Source organism: Drosophila yakuba, chromosome X, assembly GCF_016746365.2.
Source record: "Drosophila yakuba strain Tai18E2 chromosome X, Prin_Dyak_Tai18E2_2.1, whole genome shotgun sequence".
NCBI lineage: Eukaryota > Metazoa > Arthropoda > Insecta > Diptera > Drosophilidae > Drosophila > Drosophila yakuba.
Window position 1 is genome coordinate 3989872 of NC_052526.2, and position 17500 is coordinate 4007371.

The following is a 17500-nucleotide window of genomic DNA, read 5'->3' on the forward strand; positions in this document are numbered from 1 at the left end:
CAATTCAAATATGACTATCACTTTTAGGCTGATTTTCGCCAATTAATTATTATGCAAATTTGTGCATTTTTTTTTTTAGGCGGTGACATCAGCGAAAAATGGTCAAAATTGTACATTTCTAGACATAAATGCCACTTTGTTGGAAATTTCATAACGAATTCAACGATGTATGGCATTCTAGGTTTGGACAACTACTGTTGTAGGCAAAAAACTGATTATTTTTGGGCAGAAAATTGGGATACGAATTTTTGCCAAAGATGTGAATATTTTATTAGCGATTTTAGTCAACTTGCCTGAAAATGAACCCAGAACTAAAAAACTGACTTTTTTATGCAGCTAATTAACAATTCTAGCTATCCTAATCACTACTTTACTGATTTACACAAAAAAAAATTTTCGCCAATTTTTGCATTTTTGGTAAGGGGTAACATCATCTATTTTTGAAAAAAAATCGTCAAAATTTTACATTTTTAGACTGAAATGCCACTTTGTTGGAAATTTTCTTACGAATTCAACGATGTATGGCATTCCATTCTAGGACCACTACTTGCATTGAAAACTGCTTTTTTTGGGCGGAAAATTTGCATTGGAATGTGTTCAAAGGACTTTTCGTCCTAGCTTGGCCAAAAAGAAGTCACATTTGAACACGAATTTGGTCTTTATCCTTAAAAAGAAACTCCCTATTCGACTTTATTTGTCTGAGCTTTTCTCATTCTTGTTGTTAACTTTTCGCGTCGTTTACAAAAATTAAAAAAATTATCTCTAATCCAGTGTGTGTTTGTCGTATGTGTATGGGGATGCGGATACCCGAAATCATATGCCTACAGTTCGGTCTAATCATCATCATTAGCGAACTTTACAAACTCAAATCCATCATCATCGGTATAAAAGGGTGGGAAAGAATGGGTTGGTGAGGCTGGACTCGTACTTCCTTAGGCACGCAGGGCCACAAACTGTTGGAACACCTCCAAGATGTGTGTGTCCAGGTCGGATGTGAAGAGCAGCGTCTCCAATGTGCTGCTGTACTTCTGAACTTGCTCATGATGCTGTTGGAATGGAATTGCAGAAATAAGTAACGTTCCCAGAGTTAGGAATTGAATCACCTACCATAAGGAAGACCTGCTGCAGTCGTCCGATTGTCCAGCGATACCAGTCCGTGTCCGGATCACGGCCGTCCGTATCGGAGCGCAGCAGATGCTCGGAGAGAATCATGATGAATCTCTGGAAGACGATGAGGAACAAACGCTTTTGGTTCACATTCGCCGCCTCCAGTTTCTCCTCCATGCGCTCAACCACCTGGAAATGATGATGAATAAATTGATAAATTATCGTTCATTTGCGAGTTTAATGAGTGGACTCACCTCCTCGGATGGCTTATCAGCGTGTGTGATGGGCTTCTTTCGCTTGTGCGAGGAATCATCCTCCGAATCGCTGGACGACGAGTCCGCCTTCGCCAGTTTGTCCTTCGCCTCGCTCAATTCGGAATCTAAAATGGAAATTACCCCAGTTAGCTCAAATATCTTACAAAGCCAATTAGAAACTTTGAGAACTCACTCAGCTTGATCACGTGCTTGTTCATTTTCTTGATCGTCAGATGGAGTATTTCCCAGAGATACATTTTCGTGAACTCGCCGGTCATCTCCTTGGAGAAGATCCACGTGGCCACCGCCGAGCAGTCGACGATCTGCAGCTTGAGCAGCTTATCGATCAGCACCACCATCATCTGCTGGTGCGAGGACCACAGCTCGTAGATGTTGTGCAGTATGCAGATCTGCGCCTCCTCCGTTTCGGCCAAAGCGCGGAATACCGAATGGAACTTGGAGATGGCCGCGAAGCTGTGCGAAAACGACTTCGACCCCAAATTCAGCAGCGTCTGCACAAACACATCGATCTTCAGCGCATTGAAGCTGCCGTCGGACATCTCCTCGCCGCTGTAGCCACTGCTCGGTATGTCCTTCAGGATGTTGACCACCTCCTCGGGCGTGCACTTCTGCCGAATGGCCACCACCAGTTGATGGGCCACCGTTGTTCCCGGCAGGTTGGCTGTTTTTTTTTTGTGGCGATAGGGGGCGAAAGACAGCGAGTTTTTTTGTGTAAGGAAATGATTGAGATAATTTGTTTACATGCCCTGGATCCCCTCGATTTTTGGGGCATATTGGCTTGCCCATGAGGCTTATATATAAGACATAAGACATCAGGAACTATGAACATATTTATACTTTGCTATCTGCCATCCTCTTCTAATTCAATTTTGTGCAATTGGCTTACTTCAATAGGTACTTGCTAATCGCTAGACTTGCTGGCAAATGCGATTGCCGTTGTTCCTAGTTAGGTGACACTTTCGTTGCAATTCGCATTTCATTGCTTGGTTATGTGGTTCATGGCGTGGAACCAAGCGGCACCACTCCACATCTACACATCCACACACATCTGCACATCCAAGCTCGGCGTGGTGCGTTACTAATGATGGTTGTGCTTCAGCTCGGCCAGATCCCTGCCAGCTCTCCCCCGACTACATGTAGTTTATTGGCACTTGCGGCAATTATGTCAAAGTGGAGATTGGTTGGGATTGGGACTGGGTTCCCAGTCGTGCCAATGTATTGGCAAATGGGCAATTCATTGTTCACTTATGGCTGGCAACTTGCTGATGGGCATGGAAACATGGAAACATGGAAACATGGAAACATGGACACAAACTGAAATGGCACACTAGGACATGGACAAATGGCAACACTCAACTGCAGTTCATAACTTTCACTTGCAACTTGGGCTAAAGAAGTTTGGCCAACGCTCTGTAGACAATGTCAATGGTTTGGGAGTTTCGCTTGTGTCAAGATCATGCGGCGCTTTTTGTTTAGCTGGCAGTGGAAAAATTCGCACATTTTGGCTGCTATTTTGGATAATAACAAAAAATGACTGCCTACCGCAAAACCAACAACCCAACTAGACTATTTATTCCATCGCCTTCGAATGACAGTCAACATCACTTAATAGCCAGAATTAAAGATGCTTTCACGGGAATCTGATTTCCAGCTCAAATTGAGCGTATCAATGGGCGTTGTAATCTCGTGCACTCGGTTAGAGTTCAATGTTGTGATGGGTTTGTTTAGGTTCGCCTTATCCAGTGGGGCATCTGGCGTCTGCATCCGTGACAGGAAAGACGAAGAACTCCGGCAAGGTGAAATTGCCATACGGAACCAGAGCCAGAGGGGCCACCAGAACGAGCGATTCCAAGCGGAGGAGGAGGTGGAGGCATCGTTGAAAGGGAAACTCCAGCCAAGCGAACCAGCGAACTCATATCTCAATGGAAATCTAAGGCAGAGTTTGGGCTTAAATGGAGGCTATAGCCAAAATTAAATCACAATCAAGAAGCCCACAACAATCCATATCCAAGGCAGTGTAGTGACGCACTGGTATACCCTATTCGAATATCAATGCACCATTTTTAGCCACACTAATTGGTAATAAAGTTCTGTAAGAAACTATTTTTTGTTTAAGGAGAATCATAAAAAAATGATTAAACGAGCTTTCACAAGAGACCGCCATTGTTTAGCAGGGTATTCAGCAGTGCTCCACATCCGCACACACACATGTCTTGGATGCCAGCGGTTCGCCCTGCCACCAAAAAGGGTGTTGCATAAACGACTCCAGCTGCGAATCCAACTTCTCGGCCTAAGCTATGCAAAAAGCCCAAGAAAAACAAAAAAAAAAGGTAACACACATAACACTCACATGTGTGTGTGTGGCATTAGATTGCGCAAAGAGCCCCCGGCGGCGGCGGTGGCAACGCATCGCTTGGCTGCCCCAACGAAAGCAGCATAGATGGATGGAGCTGGCTGATGGCCACAGAAGCTACCAAAGCCAGCGAAGCTACAGAAGCTCTACAGCTCCAGACGCCAACGTCGATTATTAGCGAGCGCAACTGGCGGACGCGTTTCAGTCGCTTCTTCGCGCGCGCGCACTTCAAACGCATCTTGCAAATTCGCTGCCGCATTCGTTTGCTTACTTTATTTGTTTTGTGAACATATATATATATATATATATTTATATATATTTCTGATTTTGATGTGCTTGTGCTTGGCCAGACAATGAGGAATCTGTGCTGGCTACTGGCTGTTCCCATGGCAATCGTAAGTTGAGCGAAAGCGGGGACCAGTGAACGCGACGTGTTCTTAGTTTGCAAACGATGTGAACAAGTTTTTTGTTTCGATTGAAAGTTATATCCTCTTTCCGTGTGCAGCTGCCCTTGGGCTGTGCCATTGTGGGTGCAGGACGTGATCTCCTGCTGACGCCGAAGCAGGGACACCAGCTGAGCGGCAAGCGCATCTTCTACGAGGAGCCGGCGGAGGAGCGAGTGCTCAGCCAGCGACGCAGCTCGTCGACGCGTCCTTGGGAGCGCACCCTGAAACATGTCACATACGTGACCCTCTTCACGGATGCGGCCGTGGGCGCAGCAGCCGGAAATCTCAGGTAGGCTGGCCAGCTTGGCTCCGATGGTTAAATACTTTGTGTGCCGTTGGTTATGTTGCCATGTTGATGCTCGCGCAGCCAGCTGCATGAGTATCACGACTTCCTGCAGACTCCATATGTGCCGGCGGATGACCAGGTTGGAGCTCCATTGGGCGGAGCGCCGTCCGCGCGCTTCGGCGACATCATGACCCTGGCCAAGGGCTACTTGGAGCAGCTTCCAGGATCGGGAAACGCATCCTATCGCTTCCTCGAGGGCGGCACGTGTTTCCAACTCCAATGCCCCAGCGCCAGTGGCAAGCAGCGACGAGCTTTGTGGCAGGTGCAGCGCATCCGTCATCGGGACGGGGACACGGGGCGTCACTACCACTACGAGCTGAAGTTCAGTGTGACGCCGCTGGAGCACAACTATCATCACCACACACACCCGATGAGCTACATCCAAAAGGAGTCCGACTATCCGCGCAGCTTCGGGCGTTTGGCACACCAGGACCAGGACTTCCAGGCCCAGCGGCGCCAGGATAGGCAGCGATATGGCGCTGGAGGTGGTGCTGCTGCGGAGCAGTCGCAGGCCACCTTTGTGCACGGCATCTTTCAGCCAGCTCCGCCGCCGCCGCCTAAACTTAACATCGGTGAGTATTTGAAGGGCGCCGTGGCAGTGGCGCCAGGCAGTCCGAAGATCGAGCTATTTCCGGGACTGCTCAATCTGGGACTGCGACCCAACTATGTGGTACCCACCACTTTTCGTCCCAGCTACCCGGCTGCGCTGAAATTTGGGCCTCATCCGGAATTGGAAAGATTCCCCAGCCACAGCGGTGAACTGGGCAATGCTGCGACACCGGGTGAATTGGGCGCCATTTCGGGCGGCGTAACCCATCATTTCCATCACCATTTCTATGTGGCACCCGGTGCCGGTGCTGCCCAGCTGCATTCGGAGTTGGGCTATCGCTTGCCCACCTCCTCGCCGCCCGAACCGACCACACCGCCAAACTTGTATCCCCAGCAACAGACGGTGCAGTTTCCCATCTCCAATTCGGGTTCGTCGGAGTCGCTGGAGGAACAAGAGCAGGATTTACTGCTGCGCACACCACAAATCTATGGACAGGCGTCCAAGTATCAAACGGCCAAACTGCCACCATTGCTCATCTATGCGGGCGGCAGTGCTGGCGATGAGGACAAGTCGTTTGTGCAGAGCGAACCGCTGGAGGAAACCGTCTATCGCTACTCCGAGCCAGATCCCCTATATGTGCATCAGAATCCCATCGATGTGATGCCGCAGGAGGAGGAAACCGAAAAGGCACCGCCAGTCCAAGTGCAGGACGGGGACCAAAAGCGAGGGGAACAGCGGCCAGTTTCGGTCAGTTTGGAGCAGCCGGAGCTGACCACCACTGCAGCAGCAACCAGCACAACCACTGAGACGGCGAGCACGGAGAGATCGACGACACCACGAGAGGTTCCCACCACGAGTGCCAGCTTTGTGTCCACCTCCACGCACTTTAGTCCACTGCGCTCCATCAGCAGCCATCGCACCACGCCAAAGATAACAGCTGGACGATCCACCACAACCACTACATCCACGAGCACGCAACCACCGCTGAGCAAGTGGGCCAAGCGGCGAAGGGAGCAGGACAGCAAGGCTAAGAGCAGTCATCGCCACGAAGCCTTCGTTAGCACCACTCCATCCCCCACTTCATCCACTACCACCACAACTTCCAGTACTACAAGTTCCAGCACCACACCTTCCAGCACACAAACGCCGCCGTCCACAACCGCTACATCCACGCGTGTTCCATTGGCGCCACTCCTGCTGCCGGCACCACCCAAGGAAGTGGTGGAGGTGCTCACCCAGAAATCGGTCAGCCGATCCGTGAGCATCAAGGTGGGCGAGAACGGCGAGGAGATACCCATCATTGTGGACGAGGATGAGAACGAGGTGAAGCCAGTGCTTAATACTTAACTTCCCTACCCTAAAATCCTAATTATCCTACACGTAAGCCTAGTCGTAAGCAGACTTAATCCCACAATAAAGGCATGTAATCCGTAAGGCAAGGGGCCACAGACTCACCTGCCTCCTCGTTGGCGTACTTGTAGTTGGGCACGGGCGTCAAGGGAATCAACTTGGCGTACGTCGTTGGCATCATTTCCGTGATGCGCTGATGATACGAAAGGCTGTCGAAACAAGAAAACGTTTATAAAAATCAATGGATTGTATAGAGATGGGGTTATAGCCAACCGTAGGCACTTCTGGAGCACCTCCTGGATGAATTTCGGACGCGGATGCTCGCCGTCGAGGAGCAGGCAGCTGTCCCACTCGTCCCACGACCATGTGAACTTGAAGTTGCTCAGGTGATAGGAGAACCAATTGACGAACCGATCGAAACAGGACGTGTTCATTGAGTCGATGCGCATGAAGAGAATCTCGGTGGCCTGGGCCAGAACCTGGGGCAGTGTGGCCGGCTGCAGTTTGCAGAGTTCGATCAGAATGGAGCCGTAGCAGATGTCCAGGTAGCGCGGCGTGGGCATGTGGAAGAGCTCGGCGAAGATCACCTCGACGATGCAGTACTCCAGCGGGATCTTGTGCTTGAACGGAAAGCTGAGCAGCTGGGCAGCACAGTCCTTTCGCTCGTGATGGTATGTTTCAATGATATGATGCAGATGCTCCTCAATCAAGAACCGCTCTATGGAGTGGGCGCCCGGCAGATTGGGTCCATCGGGGCAGTCGGTGTAGTCGAACATGCGGTACACCACCCAGGGCATGGGATACTCAAAGTTGTCGTGATGCGGCGGCGGCACAATCGCTGGCAGATTGTGCTGCAGTGCCTCGCACAGTATCGAATCGAAGACGAGGTAGGGTCGTGGTATATGCTTTTCTGCCCAATTGTCCTGCCGCAACTTGCGTATCTGCGCCCACAGACAGTCCAAGTACTCCTCCTGCGGATGCGGCGCGTCCGAGGACCAAACCCGCAGCGCATTGTGGTGCTTCTTAGAGCGTTTGTTTAGATAGACCTCGATCCTAAGCAACAGCGACTCCAGGGCAGACTCCTTCTTCTCGTAGAGATCACGACCCACCCAGGGCAGCGTGGAAAGCACGGCAAAGACGAACCAATCGCGACGCACCTGGGGCACTGTATCCTCGTTGGATACATCGATCATGGTGTCCAGCAGTTGGAGCAGACTGGTGGCCGAGATGACGTGGCAATTGACCAGGTCGGCCAGGAAGCGCAGCGAGTAGCGGGCGGCATCCCAGCGGCACAGCTTGAGGGACTCCTTGAACGTCTTCACCATGTGATCGACGAACTCGCCGCCAAACTTGTAGTTCTTGGCATTGAGCAGGCCCACCAAGGTGGTGTAAACGGTGCACTTCTCTGGCATTCGCACGGCGCAGTCGGACAGGATGCGCAGGATCTTTAGGCGAAATGTGCCCAGATCGGCCTCCAGAACGGAGACGAGTCCCTCCAGGTTCGATTCCACCGATGAGGTGCTCCGCTCGCCCACCCGCAGTATCAGCGACTCCAGACGATCCTCGATCTCCTGGTTCTCCGACACACGTCTACGCTTGTTGCGCCGGTGATCTGCAAGGTGGGTGATCTTTAAAACTCCGCCGCGTATATGATTGCATAGATGCCCACTTACCATAGCCCTCGTCCTCCGTGTCGTGAGCCCTCCTGCGACTCATCTTCCCCTGGATTTCGTGTGAATTTCCGAAAAAACACCGAACAGCGTTTCTCCTTGGCCACCGGCACACACAAAAGCACGCTGGTGCTGGAACACCTCTTGAGCTGGACTTTTGCGGGGTTCCTGGACAGGATTCGGTTGACTGGTAAGCCTTGCCGGTGCGCCTACTCTTCCACTGCGAGCGTCAATTAACGTGCCAACTTTCAAAACAGCGTTGTCACAATTTTTCACAAAAAAACGCGATGCGATGCTTTTTTTTTTTGGCCAAAGAACTAGTGATGTGCCGCCATCGATTGCGGTGGAATCGATAACAGCGTCAACGGATTGAAAAGGCGCCTGTGTAACCGTTTCTGTGCATTGATATGCAATTCTACTTGTGATTATCGTGATCTATCCAATGTGCTAATAAATCAACATGTAGTGTATGTCACCCAGAAGTAAAATAATTTTAAAATCAACGACAGCCAGTGCTGTTAAACGCCACTCGTAAAACTATCGATAGAAGCCGGGGCAATGAAGATTTTGTCTTCCGCCTATCGCTACAACTCAGCGCATTCCGTGCATCGCAGAGATGAACTTCGTATCCGTATTGCCGCTGTGCCTTAGCCTGCTGGTAATTCTGCCGCATCCCCTGCAATCGCTGGAGCCCCTGACCATGGGGGCCATTGGCCTCGGCGCAATGAGTCTCGGGACGTACTTTAAGGAACATACATATTGCAGGTTTTCCGAGTGCTGCGACGATCGTAGTATTCCGGCAAGGATAAATGGTGAGTGGAAGATAGTGGAAGATTTCTAAACACCAAAGACACCGATGCGGGCATTACAGAATTGAAAAGATCGCTGGATGACACACTCTTTGGCCAGCACATTGTAAAGCAGCACGTCATCCCGGCACTGAAGGCGCACATCGCTGCGGGCAACAAGTCCCGGAAGCCGCTGGTCATCAGCTTTCACGGACAGCCCGGTACGGGCAAGAACTTTGTGGCGGAGCAGATAGCGGATGCCCTGTATTTGCAGGGCTCCAAGTCGAGCTATGTGACCAAGTATCTGGGACAGGCGGACTTTCCCAACGCGGATCAATTGGGCTTCTACAAGATGAGAATCAATTTGGAGGTGCGCAACAGCTTGCGTAGCTGCCCGAGATCTTTGTTCATCTTCGATGAGGTGGATAAGATGCCCAGCGGTGTCTTCGATATGCTCACCTCGCTGGTGGACTACAATGCCTTCGTCGATGGCACGGATAACACAAAGGCCATCTTTATCTTCCTCTCGAACACGGCGGGCAGCCACATAGCCGGTCATCTGGGCACTATGATGAAGAATGGTATGCTGCGGGAGGAGACGCGGCTGAGTGACTTTGAGCCCCTGTTGAGGAAGGTCGCCTACAACATGGATGGCGGTCTGCAGAAGACCACAATGATCGAGTCCCACGTTATTGATCACTACATTCCGTTCCTTCCGATGGAGAAGGGGCACGTGATCAAGTGCCTCGAGGCGGAGTTCGTTAGGTGGAATCGCAACCCAAAGCGACCTGATAGCCAGGAAATCATCGAGGATATCATTAGCAACTCGATTAGTTACGATCGCACGCACAGCTTGTTTGCCATTTCGGGTTGCAAGACGCTTGAGAAGAAGGTTTCAATGGCCATCAACTGAATGCGTACTTAAAGTTGCATTTTATATTAATAAACTATATTTTTTCGGGAAAAAAATTGAATAATAATCAACTACCAGGGATTTAGCCACTTGAGGCGGGCATCCTTGCGCAGAAGATCGGTGTCCAGACGCTTGGGCTGCTCGTCGTAATCCTGGCGAGCCGCCTGGCGGATATCGATGGGTCCCAGGTCCTTGGTTACCAGGCACTCACCGTTCTCCTTGAGTATAGTATGCCGGACATCCTGGGCAGTGGGCTCTCCGTAGGGAAACGTGACCGGCGTAACCTTGACCAGGTGCTTGATCTTCCACAGGCGGGCATTGTTCTCCGGTATGTTTTTGACCACGGTAAAGTCGCTCTGCTTTCCGTCCAGGCCCAGATCCTTGAGGATTCGCTTCTCCCAATAGGGATTGCCCTTCACCGGCTTGATGCGCTGCACCCGGAAAAGTTTCGCCGGCTCCACAGGTGGATCCTGGTGATCGGGAGTCCTGAACCGTATAGAAGAGCCGTGTAGACATTAAGAAATGCTGCGTTTTTTGTGTTTTTCTCCCGTTGATGTGAGTACGCACCTGGGATAGTAGGTGATTCCCTCGAATTTCTGGCCATTTTTGTAGAGGAACTTCTTGTTGTGCTTGCCATAGTTGCGCACTGACCATGTGCTGCTCCTCAGTGGATTCAGCAATCTTCCCAGGTTCATCTTAATTTATTATTTTTACTTTTTACCGAGTAAATAAAATGCAAAACGCTTATGAAATAATTGGTGTTGCCCTGCCGATAACGATCACACAGACCATCTGGTTAGCTTATCGATAGGCAGCATGGACACTGCTGTTAGGAGAAAGAGAAACAGAATGTTAACCGCTTGATGTTAACCGTTACGATTCAAATCCAAAGGCGGTAAAGTTAAAAGACTTAATTTATCATTTAAAAATGGAAATGATTATACATGTTCGTTGCTTAATAACTTATTTCCGTTATTTACTGAGAAAATATAAATAGTTCTCTTTCAGTTCATTGCCCATCGGAAAACACAGCATCCAGGGGATGATGTCCACTTCGCGAAAGGGGCGGTCTTATGGCAAACGCTCCGCCATTTTGTCCACTACAATTGGCGCTCATCCACGAGGGTGGTTAACTTGGCATTGGCTGCTTTCCTACGAAATGGGGTGGTTTCCGATTTCGGTTATAAAGGAGGCTGCAGCTTCCTGACCGGAAGTCAGTTCCATGTGCGCATCCAACCGGTGAGCATTCGCATCCAGTGGCAAGTGGCAAGCAAGGATATCTTCCAGTCATCTCAAGGATCTAGGATTACTCTGCACCTGTGACTGCTGTAAGTTTAGGTTACACAACAAAAGTTGCGAGCAAGGACACTGAAGTGAAACAAAATCAAGTTAAAGATACAAATAGTTGTATTGAGTCTCACTTAGCCACCAATTTGCTAATTACCTATCTTGACCATGTGCAATTGACATAAGTACAAGTAAGTTCCTTAGTCTTTAGGGAATTTGCGTTACATCCCCAATGAAAAGTTCTTGAAACCAGATCAGATTTCCATCTTCCCCAGGGATCAATAGTCACGTCTGCGACTTGATGCAATTCGTGTGACTTTTCAGACGAGTAAAAAAAAAGAGAAAATCCCATTAAATCAATAGATATAAAATCATACGTAGACCGCAGGAATACCAAAAGGGTGGGCACGTTGAGGGGTTAGAATCTGTGAGGTTTGCCAACTCCCGCGGGCAAATAAACGTGCCGATTGTTCAGCTATTTGTGTAGGTGTGAAAATATGTTGCGAATAAACAATACGCACAATGCACCCATAATAAGTACAATAAGCAGAATAAGTACAATAAAAATAAATGAAAATAATAGCAAACGCAAACAGTGCGCACCGAAAGGGGTGTGTCCTTCGGAAAGGACGACACACGCACACACTCGCACACCCTTCATCACAAATGTCCACAAATGAAGCATAAATAATGCGAGTGGCGAATTATTTGATTTGAGGACTTTCGACTGCAAGGGTTATGATTTCTTTGCTGTTCGAATGGCAGGGGTTTCATCTTAAAGGATACACTATTATAACTTCAGGACATCCTAACCTTAAACCAAGTTCAATGCTTCAGTTGCAAACATAGCCTAACCTCTGACCCCATGTCCATTTGCAGCACTCAGGAGCAGGCAATCAGGCAATCGGAGGTGCACATAGCCACATAGCTATAGAAGATGGTCTACGACATGAGCCACATGGCGGCGGGTCCGCCGCAGAGCATTTCGCTGAGCCGCTACTACCTGGCCGACGAGGACGAGATGGTTGGGCCGAACAATCCGCATCTGGTCAACGAGGATTACGCGGCCAGCACCACGCTGGACATCGATAAGCGTTTCCAGGCGCGCATGGCCTGCGAGACGGCCGCCCAACCGGCACCCCCACCGCCGCCCACGCCGGCGCCACGACGCCGGACCACGCCCATCGCCCACCTGGATCCCTCGGAATTGGTGGGTCTGTCGCGGGAGGAGCGACGTCGTCGCCGGCGCGCCACACTCAAGTACCGGACGGCGCATGCGACAAGGGAGCGGATTCGGGTGGAGGCCTTCAATGTGTCGTTTGCCGAGCTGCGCAAGCTGTTGCCCACACTGCCGCCGGACAAGAAGCTGTCCAAGATCGAGATCCTCAAGCTGGCCATCTGCTACATTGCTTATCTGAATCACGTGCTGGAGACGCCCTGAGACAGCGCCGGCGTCTCCAGCTTCGCCACCAGCTGCCTCTTCAACGAGGCCAACTTCTTCGCCCCCCCGTAGGCGTGGGGGCGTGGCAATCGGATTCAGCAGGAGGCGTAGCGTGGAAAGGCCGGCGGCAAACTCGGCGATGTGCAAACCAGATCATTGGATAGAGTCACTCAAGGAGTCACCAACCTTAGTGTTCGATGGACTTGGCTGATGTGCTAACCTTTGGTTAAATGTTAGATGCACTTTTATGTTATTTTTGGTGATTTTTGCTTGGTTTTCGGCTTGGGTCACAATTTAACCTAAGGATAAACTACTTCACCATTCACGCGAAATATATGAAATGCAAGGTGTGAAACTATTAGCCAAAGTTGGTGAATAGATGATGAATAGATGGTGAATAGTTGGTGAACTATCTAAAGTTCATTGTGCACAATCACCAATTCGCACTATAGTTTCTAGAAATATCGCATATAAGTCTAGAGATTTTCAATAGTACATATGTACAATTAGATTGATGGAAAAGCAGTGCTTAACCCGCAAAAGAAAACCTTGACCAAGGGTTATAACCAAAAAACTAAGAAACTACAAAATTAAGAAACTAAGATACGTTTTTTTTGTCTAGCCCTTAAGTCGTGATATTTGTTTGTACTCAAACGCTAAATATATATAAATATATATATATATATAAATATAAAATATTCATAGTAATCGCAATGAAAAGCTTGTGTTTTTCCTCTTCTCTTCGCAACTCGAAACTTGAAACTCCCACACGAATTTATGTGTGACCTCAGCTGCTGTGACCGAGTTTTCCATTTGTCTGAGCGCTTTGCTCGGAAAAGCCAGATGCTAACCCGAGCCCCACCCTTGCCACACCCCCTCGAAAACCAAGTGTACCCACAAAAGCGGGCGTGTCCCCTGCGCCAAGCCCCGCCCACTTATGCAGAGCAGAGCAGCCTCTGCTTCAATTATCAGAAATTAAATCGACCTTTTTATCAACAGAGAAAAACAACAAAATTTGGACTTTTCGGCAAAATTGAAAATGGCCCTTAGTTTCAGCGCACAGCAGGTGAGCCAAGAAAAAGAAGTGAAAAGGAAGCACCCACTATTTTGTTTTTTTTTGGAGGCTGTTTCAATATCCATAAATAACGGCCTTATTTCGTTACTATCGTTACTACTATATATAAATATATATATTTTTTTTTCGCAATAATAACAACAAACAAACGTGACAATGGCAACCAACTTGCTGCCAGCGCGTTTTCCTTTTCTATCCTGTGAGAAAAGCACTCCTGCATTCCGACAGTCGGTTTGTGGCTGTGTGGGTGGTGATATTCGTGTGCCTGTGGGTGTACGCTCGTCGGTAAACAAAAACAAAGACCAGGCGACAAGGAAGTTGGCTTAAATTGCACTGTTTGTTTCGGTTTAATAAGTTCTTCTAGATTTTATTTCATATTTCTCATTTAAAGTTACTATAATATATATTATATAATATATAACATATAGTATAATATTTATATTATATATATATATTTCTTGGCTAGAAATTCAAACTCTTTGTTTCTCTTCTAGCTCCTTTGTTGTTTATTTTTTTGTTTAAATTTGTCGCCTGTTTTGGCGCTTTCTTGTGTTCGAGTGTCGCACGCATACCGTAACCGTTACCGCTTCGTTACCGCTCCGTTACCGCTTCGTTACCGTTTCAGTTTGCTCCTCTTTTTCGTTACGCCCCCTCCGTCTAACGGCCACCGCCCACCGGCCCCTTTGCACATTTGCAAATAGCGACAGTTAAAGTTTATTTACTTGGTAACGGTTACTTTGGACCAGAACCTTTGCCACGCAACTCGTTTGCAACTCGGAGTCCACAGCTATTCGCCATATACACACACAATCGCAACGGAATCGGTTAACTGACGGAGCTGACGGAATTTCGAAAGAAGCATATTCGAAAAGTGCCACTCGAGACTCAATTCGCAGCGTTAATGATTTACCCATTTGGGCGAAGTTAATTGAAATTGCAAAAGGATAGAAAGGAGAAGGAGCAGAATCCACAGGATACGCCAATTTGGACCAAAGGACAGTCGGTGGCAGAGCGTGAAATTAGCTTAAGTGCTTGTCGCCTCGACCAGGACACACTCACACAAAGGATAGGAAAGGATACAAGTGCGGCAGGAGATACGAGATACAAAAGTATAAATGTGAAAAAAGTAGAATACTAGTATTGTACCTTCGAGGGCAGCCCAACCCCATCTACAATTGCCTGGTAGGCCATCGCATCGAAATATCCTTGCACGTGTTTGCCAGCTAGCTTTTTGACTGTCTAATCCTGCGGATGCGAGTGCAAGGACACCATGTGATAAATTGCACCCCAGAGGGTTGCCATCAAAATCATCGCTTCGCCTTCCGTGTAGGGGTGACCACCTCATCCGAAGGGGTGTGCCCACTATACCATCTATCTATCTATCTATCTTTGTATCTTTGTATCTTTGTATCTATTGTGTTGCGCACCATAGATACCACACCGTTCATGTGGGCCTGGGCCAAGTGTTGTAAGCTCCTTTTGTTGCTAATTGAGTTTAAAATCAATTTGTATTTTTCACGCCGCAATTTGTTCGAGCGTACTTGCTACATTGCCACATTGCCACACTGCCACATTGCGTAATTGCCGTGCAAATTTAATTACAGTGCCGATGCGGTAATGCTGGTGACCAACAGCCACGCGTTAAGAACGTGCGCCACACCCACTTACCCACTCATCCAGTCATCCACTCATCTGGTCCAAGTCAGCACCCAGTGGAACACCCACTGCACCACCCACACCACCACCCATCGATCAAGGGCTCAATCAAGTGGTGACAACGGAGCGCTCCGCGTATCGAGTTACCAGCGGAGGTCCATTTGCATTCCTTAATTGAAATCCGTACGCGTGGGAAGACGACGCAGCTTCCAAGCTTCCAAGTTTCCAAACTTCCAAGGCTTGAGTCCTCCAAAGTGGAAGCCACACTTGGAGGTGAACTAGTATGCCTCTTAGTATAGCTCTTAGTATACCTCTTTCTATACCTCTTAGTATACCTCTTAGTGGACCTCTTAGTGGACCTCTTAGTGAACCTCTGGATGAATCTCTTAGTGAACCTCTAAGTATACCTCTTAGTATATATACCTCTTAGTGGTCAACATCTTAGAAGTGAACTAGTATATCTCTTAGAGGTTAACTATTGTGTATCACTTGGAGCTGAACTAATATACATCTTGGATCTCAACTAGTATCCATCTTGGAGCTGCTGAACTAGCATAGATAGCATATTGTTTATACACCCATTTCACTAGTAATACACATTCAATTATGCCAAATAGTTGCCACCAATTGCAGGCATATTGCTGGGTTTCCGGTATTCCCGTGCCCGCTTAGCTGTAATCCTCCTGATAAATGAGCCGGTCTTTAAGAGATCAGTTGCTTCGCTTTTTTAGCAGAGTTTTGAGTTTCGAAAGGCAAACACAAACAAGGCATTAAGTGGCATTAGACAAATGCCTTGCTACACATGTTCCGGCGTAGAGATTACGCCGTGTAATTGCACCCACCTCCAATCCAATCGCACAGGGTGGCTTTGCCCTTTGGACACGGACTGCGGGGTGGGCTTCAATTTTGCCTTTCCTCCTTTTTTTATTTTATCAATTGCCTTGTTTGCGCCGGGACCATAAATAAGGGAATTACTCAAAGGGGCGACTGCGAGTGCCTTTTCCTAACAGGTGTCTATCGACTCCTGGCTAATCCCGCCCAGATCCTCACTGCTGCATTCGCTCCACCTTCTCCATCTCTCTGTTCCTTGCAGTTCGAGGGGCGATTCCAGTCGAAGCGGCTAAACAACTGGGAGTACCCGCGTTTCTCGCCACCCCGCCCACGTGGACTGCTCAAGAACGCCAAGATTGTGGCCGCCAATAACGGACACCTGCTGCCCGGCGTGAAGAAGTAAGTCGAACTATCCCTCGCTATTCCTTGAAACTGAAACTGCCTTTACCGCAGGGAGGGCAACTCATTTGGCCAATATCGCGGCACCTACGAACTCCCGCGGCGGATAACGCGCTCCTTTTGCGCCCACTACGATGCCTGCCTGAGTGGGCGGTACAAGTTCGTCGGGTTTCCGCGTGACCTGTGCTGCTGCCAGCGGGAGAACCGCAGGGCACTGGCCTGCGACCAGCGGACGACCTTGGGCGACCGGGACGATCCGCACTGGATGCGCCAGCGGTGCCAGACGAAGTGCGAGGGCCTCAAGCAGCTGAAGGAGCTGAGCGCGCGCAGTGAGCGCTGCAAGCGGGCCAAGTGCCAGGTGGTGGTGAGTGTGTGGGCCACCCAGTGGGGTCACCAGCGGGGTCACCAATCAACACCAGCTAAGTGCCCCAGCTTTCTGATAGAGTTATCTGCAACTAAGACATGGATGCATACAAATTTGTTTCCTGGGTGCACTTTATGCACTTTCAAACTGCACCCTGCATTCTGCACTTTCACTTTCATTTTCACTTTCACCCACACCTTTCCCTCCTTCCCCCTCTAAATGCACCCGTAGAGCGAGAAAACCGTGCGAATGCCGCCGAAGGCCATCAAGGCAGCCTGCGTGGCCATCGAGAAGCGGCGTCGCAAGCGCACCATCACCGCCTTTGCCAAAGGACGTGCTGCACTGCATCCCAATGAGCTGACCAAGCCGAATCCAGCGGCTGAGAAGCCGAAGGACAAGCCCAAGGACAAGGAGGCGGGCAAGAACAAGGACAAAGACAAGGCGAAGGATAAGGGCAAGGAGAAGGAGCGCAAGGCGGCCAAGGGCCATGCGTAGCATATTGTTGTGTGAAACCCAAAACCCTAAAGAACAAGAAATCAAATTCGATGTAAATCAGTAAAGTAGAAAATACATTTTAAAGGGCAGCACAATTCGTAGCATATATCTTATAAATATATATCTTATAACCATATATATTATAAACATATAT

General features: G+C 49.0%; 6 protein-coding genes across 6 annotated transcripts; 4 read left to right on the plus strand and 2 right to left on the minus strand.

The window, feature by feature from the left end:
• Nucleotides 1-651: 651 nt before the first annotated feature.
• Nucleotides 652-8419, minus strand: LOC6524215 (nuclear cap-binding protein subunit 1). The gene is made up of 7 exons (XM_002100042.3): nt 8101-8419; nt 6701-8039; nt 6533-6636; nt 1555-2043; nt 1362-1486; nt 1108-1296; nt 652-1046 (listed from the first exon to the last, which is right to left on the minus strand). The coding sequence occupies exons 1-7, from the start codon at nt 8141-8143 to the stop codon at nt 933-935; spliced, it is 2403 nt and encodes an 800-aa protein (XP_002100078.1). The 5' UTR covers nt 8144-8419; the 3' UTR covers nt 652-932.
• Nucleotides 2065-6527, plus strand: LOC6524216. The gene is made up of 3 exons (XM_039376568.2): nt 2065-4130; nt 4241-4470; nt 4549-6527. The coding sequence occupies exons 1-3, from the start codon at nt 4089-4091 to the stop codon at nt 6422-6424; spliced, it is 2148 nt and encodes a 715-aa protein (XP_039232502.1). The 5' UTR covers nt 2065-4088; the 3' UTR covers nt 6425-6527.
• Nucleotides 8420-8662: 243 nt separating the features above from the next.
• On the plus strand, nt 8663-9854 carry LOC6524217 (torsin-like protein). Its single transcript, XM_002100044.3, has 2 exons — nt 8663-8909; nt 8969-9854. The coding sequence occupies exons 1-2, from the start codon at nt 8714-8716 to the stop codon at nt 9796-9798; spliced, it is 1026 nt and encodes a 341-aa protein (XP_002100080.1). The 5' UTR covers nt 8663-8713; the 3' UTR covers nt 9799-9854.
• LOC6524218 (39S ribosomal protein L30, mitochondrial) lies at nt 9779-10587 on the minus strand. The gene is made up of 2 exons (XM_002100045.3): nt 10366-10587; nt 9779-10284 (listed from the first exon to the last, which is right to left on the minus strand). Exons 1-2 carry the CDS (start codon nt 10491-10493, stop codon nt 9870-9872), a joined length of 543 nt encoding a protein of 180 aa, XP_002100081.1. The 5' UTR covers nt 10494-10587; the 3' UTR covers nt 9779-9869.
• A 433-nt stretch (nt 10588-11020) lies between these two features.
• LOC6524219 (helix-loop-helix protein 1) lies at nt 11021-13232 on the plus strand. Its single transcript, XM_002100046.3, has 2 exons — nt 11021-11126; nt 11965-13232. The coding sequence occupies exon 2, from the start codon at nt 12023-12025 to the stop codon at nt 12524-12526; it is 504 nt and encodes a 167-aa protein (XP_002100082.3). The 5' UTR covers nt 11021-11126; nt 11965-12022; the 3' UTR covers nt 12527-13232.
• Nucleotides 13233-13485: 253 nt separating this feature from the next.
• On the plus strand, nt 13486-17435 carry LOC6524220 (protein Flattop homolog). Its single transcript, XM_002100047.4, has 4 exons — nt 13486-13592; nt 16351-16487; nt 16542-16851; nt 17083-17435. Exons 1-4 carry the CDS (start codon nt 13566-13568, stop codon nt 17344-17346), a joined length of 738 nt encoding a protein of 245 aa, XP_002100083.1. The 5' UTR covers nt 13486-13565; the 3' UTR covers nt 17347-17435.
• Nucleotides 17436-17500: the final 65 nt, after the last annotated feature.

Excerpts from the sequence above, each read along its gene's own strand:
- LOC6524216 (XM_039376568.2), top strand. The coding sequence starts at position 4,089 with ATGAGGAATCTGTGCTGGCTACTGGCTGTTCCCATGGCAATC. Across the intron at positions 4,131-4,240 it reads TGGCTGTTCCCATGGCAATC|CTGCCCTTGGGCTGTGCCAT; the intron begins GTAAGTTGAGCG and ends TTCCGTGTGCAG. Across the intron at positions 4,471-4,548 it reads GCAGCAGCCGGAAATCTCAG|CCAGCTGCATGAGTATCACG; the intron begins GTAGGCTGGCCA and ends ATGCTCGCGCAG.
- LOC6524215 (XM_002100042.3), bottom strand. The coding sequence starts at position 8,143 with ATGAGTCGCAGGAGGGCTCACGACACGGAGGACGAGGGCTATG. Across the intron at positions 8,040-8,100 it reads CACGGAGGACGAGGGCTATG|ATCACCGGCGCAACAAGCGT; the intron begins GTAAGTGGGCAT and ends CCCACCTTGCAG. Across the intron at positions 1,047-1,107 it reads TGCAGCAGGTCTTCCTTATG|CATCATGAGCAAGTTCAGAA; the intron begins GTAGGTGATTCA and ends CCATTCCAACAG.
- LOC6524217 (XM_002100044.3), top strand. The coding sequence starts at position 8,714 with ATGAACTTCGTATCCGTATTGCCGCTGTGCCTTAGCCTGCTGGTAATT. Across the intron at positions 8,910-8,968 it reads TATTCCGGCAAGGATAAATG|AATTGAAAAGATCGCTGGAT; the intron begins GTGAGTGGAAGA and ends CGGGCATTACAG.
- LOC6524218 (XM_002100045.3), bottom strand. The coding sequence starts at position 10,493 with ATGAACCTGGGAAGATTGCTGAATCCACTGAGGAGCAGCACATGGTCA. Across the intron at positions 10,285-10,365 it reads GGAATCACCTACTATCCCAG|GACTCCCGATCACCAGGATC; the intron begins GTGCGTACTCAC and ends TATACGGTTCAG.
- LOC6524219 (XM_002100046.3), top strand. The coding sequence starts at position 12,023 with ATGGTCTACGACATGAGCCACATGGCGGCGGGTCCGCCGCAGAGCATT.
- LOC6524220 (XM_002100047.4), top strand. The coding sequence starts at position 13,566 with ATGGCCCTTAGTTTCAGCGCACAGCAG. Across the intron at positions 16,488-16,541 it reads CTGCTGCCCGGCGTGAAGAA|GGAGGGCAACTCATTTGGCC; the intron begins GTAAGTCGAACT and ends CCTTTACCGCAG. Across the intron at positions 16,852-17,082 it reads GGGCCAAGTGCCAGGTGGTG|AGCGAGAAAACCGTGCGAAT; the intron begins GTGAGTGTGTGG and ends ATGCACCCGTAG.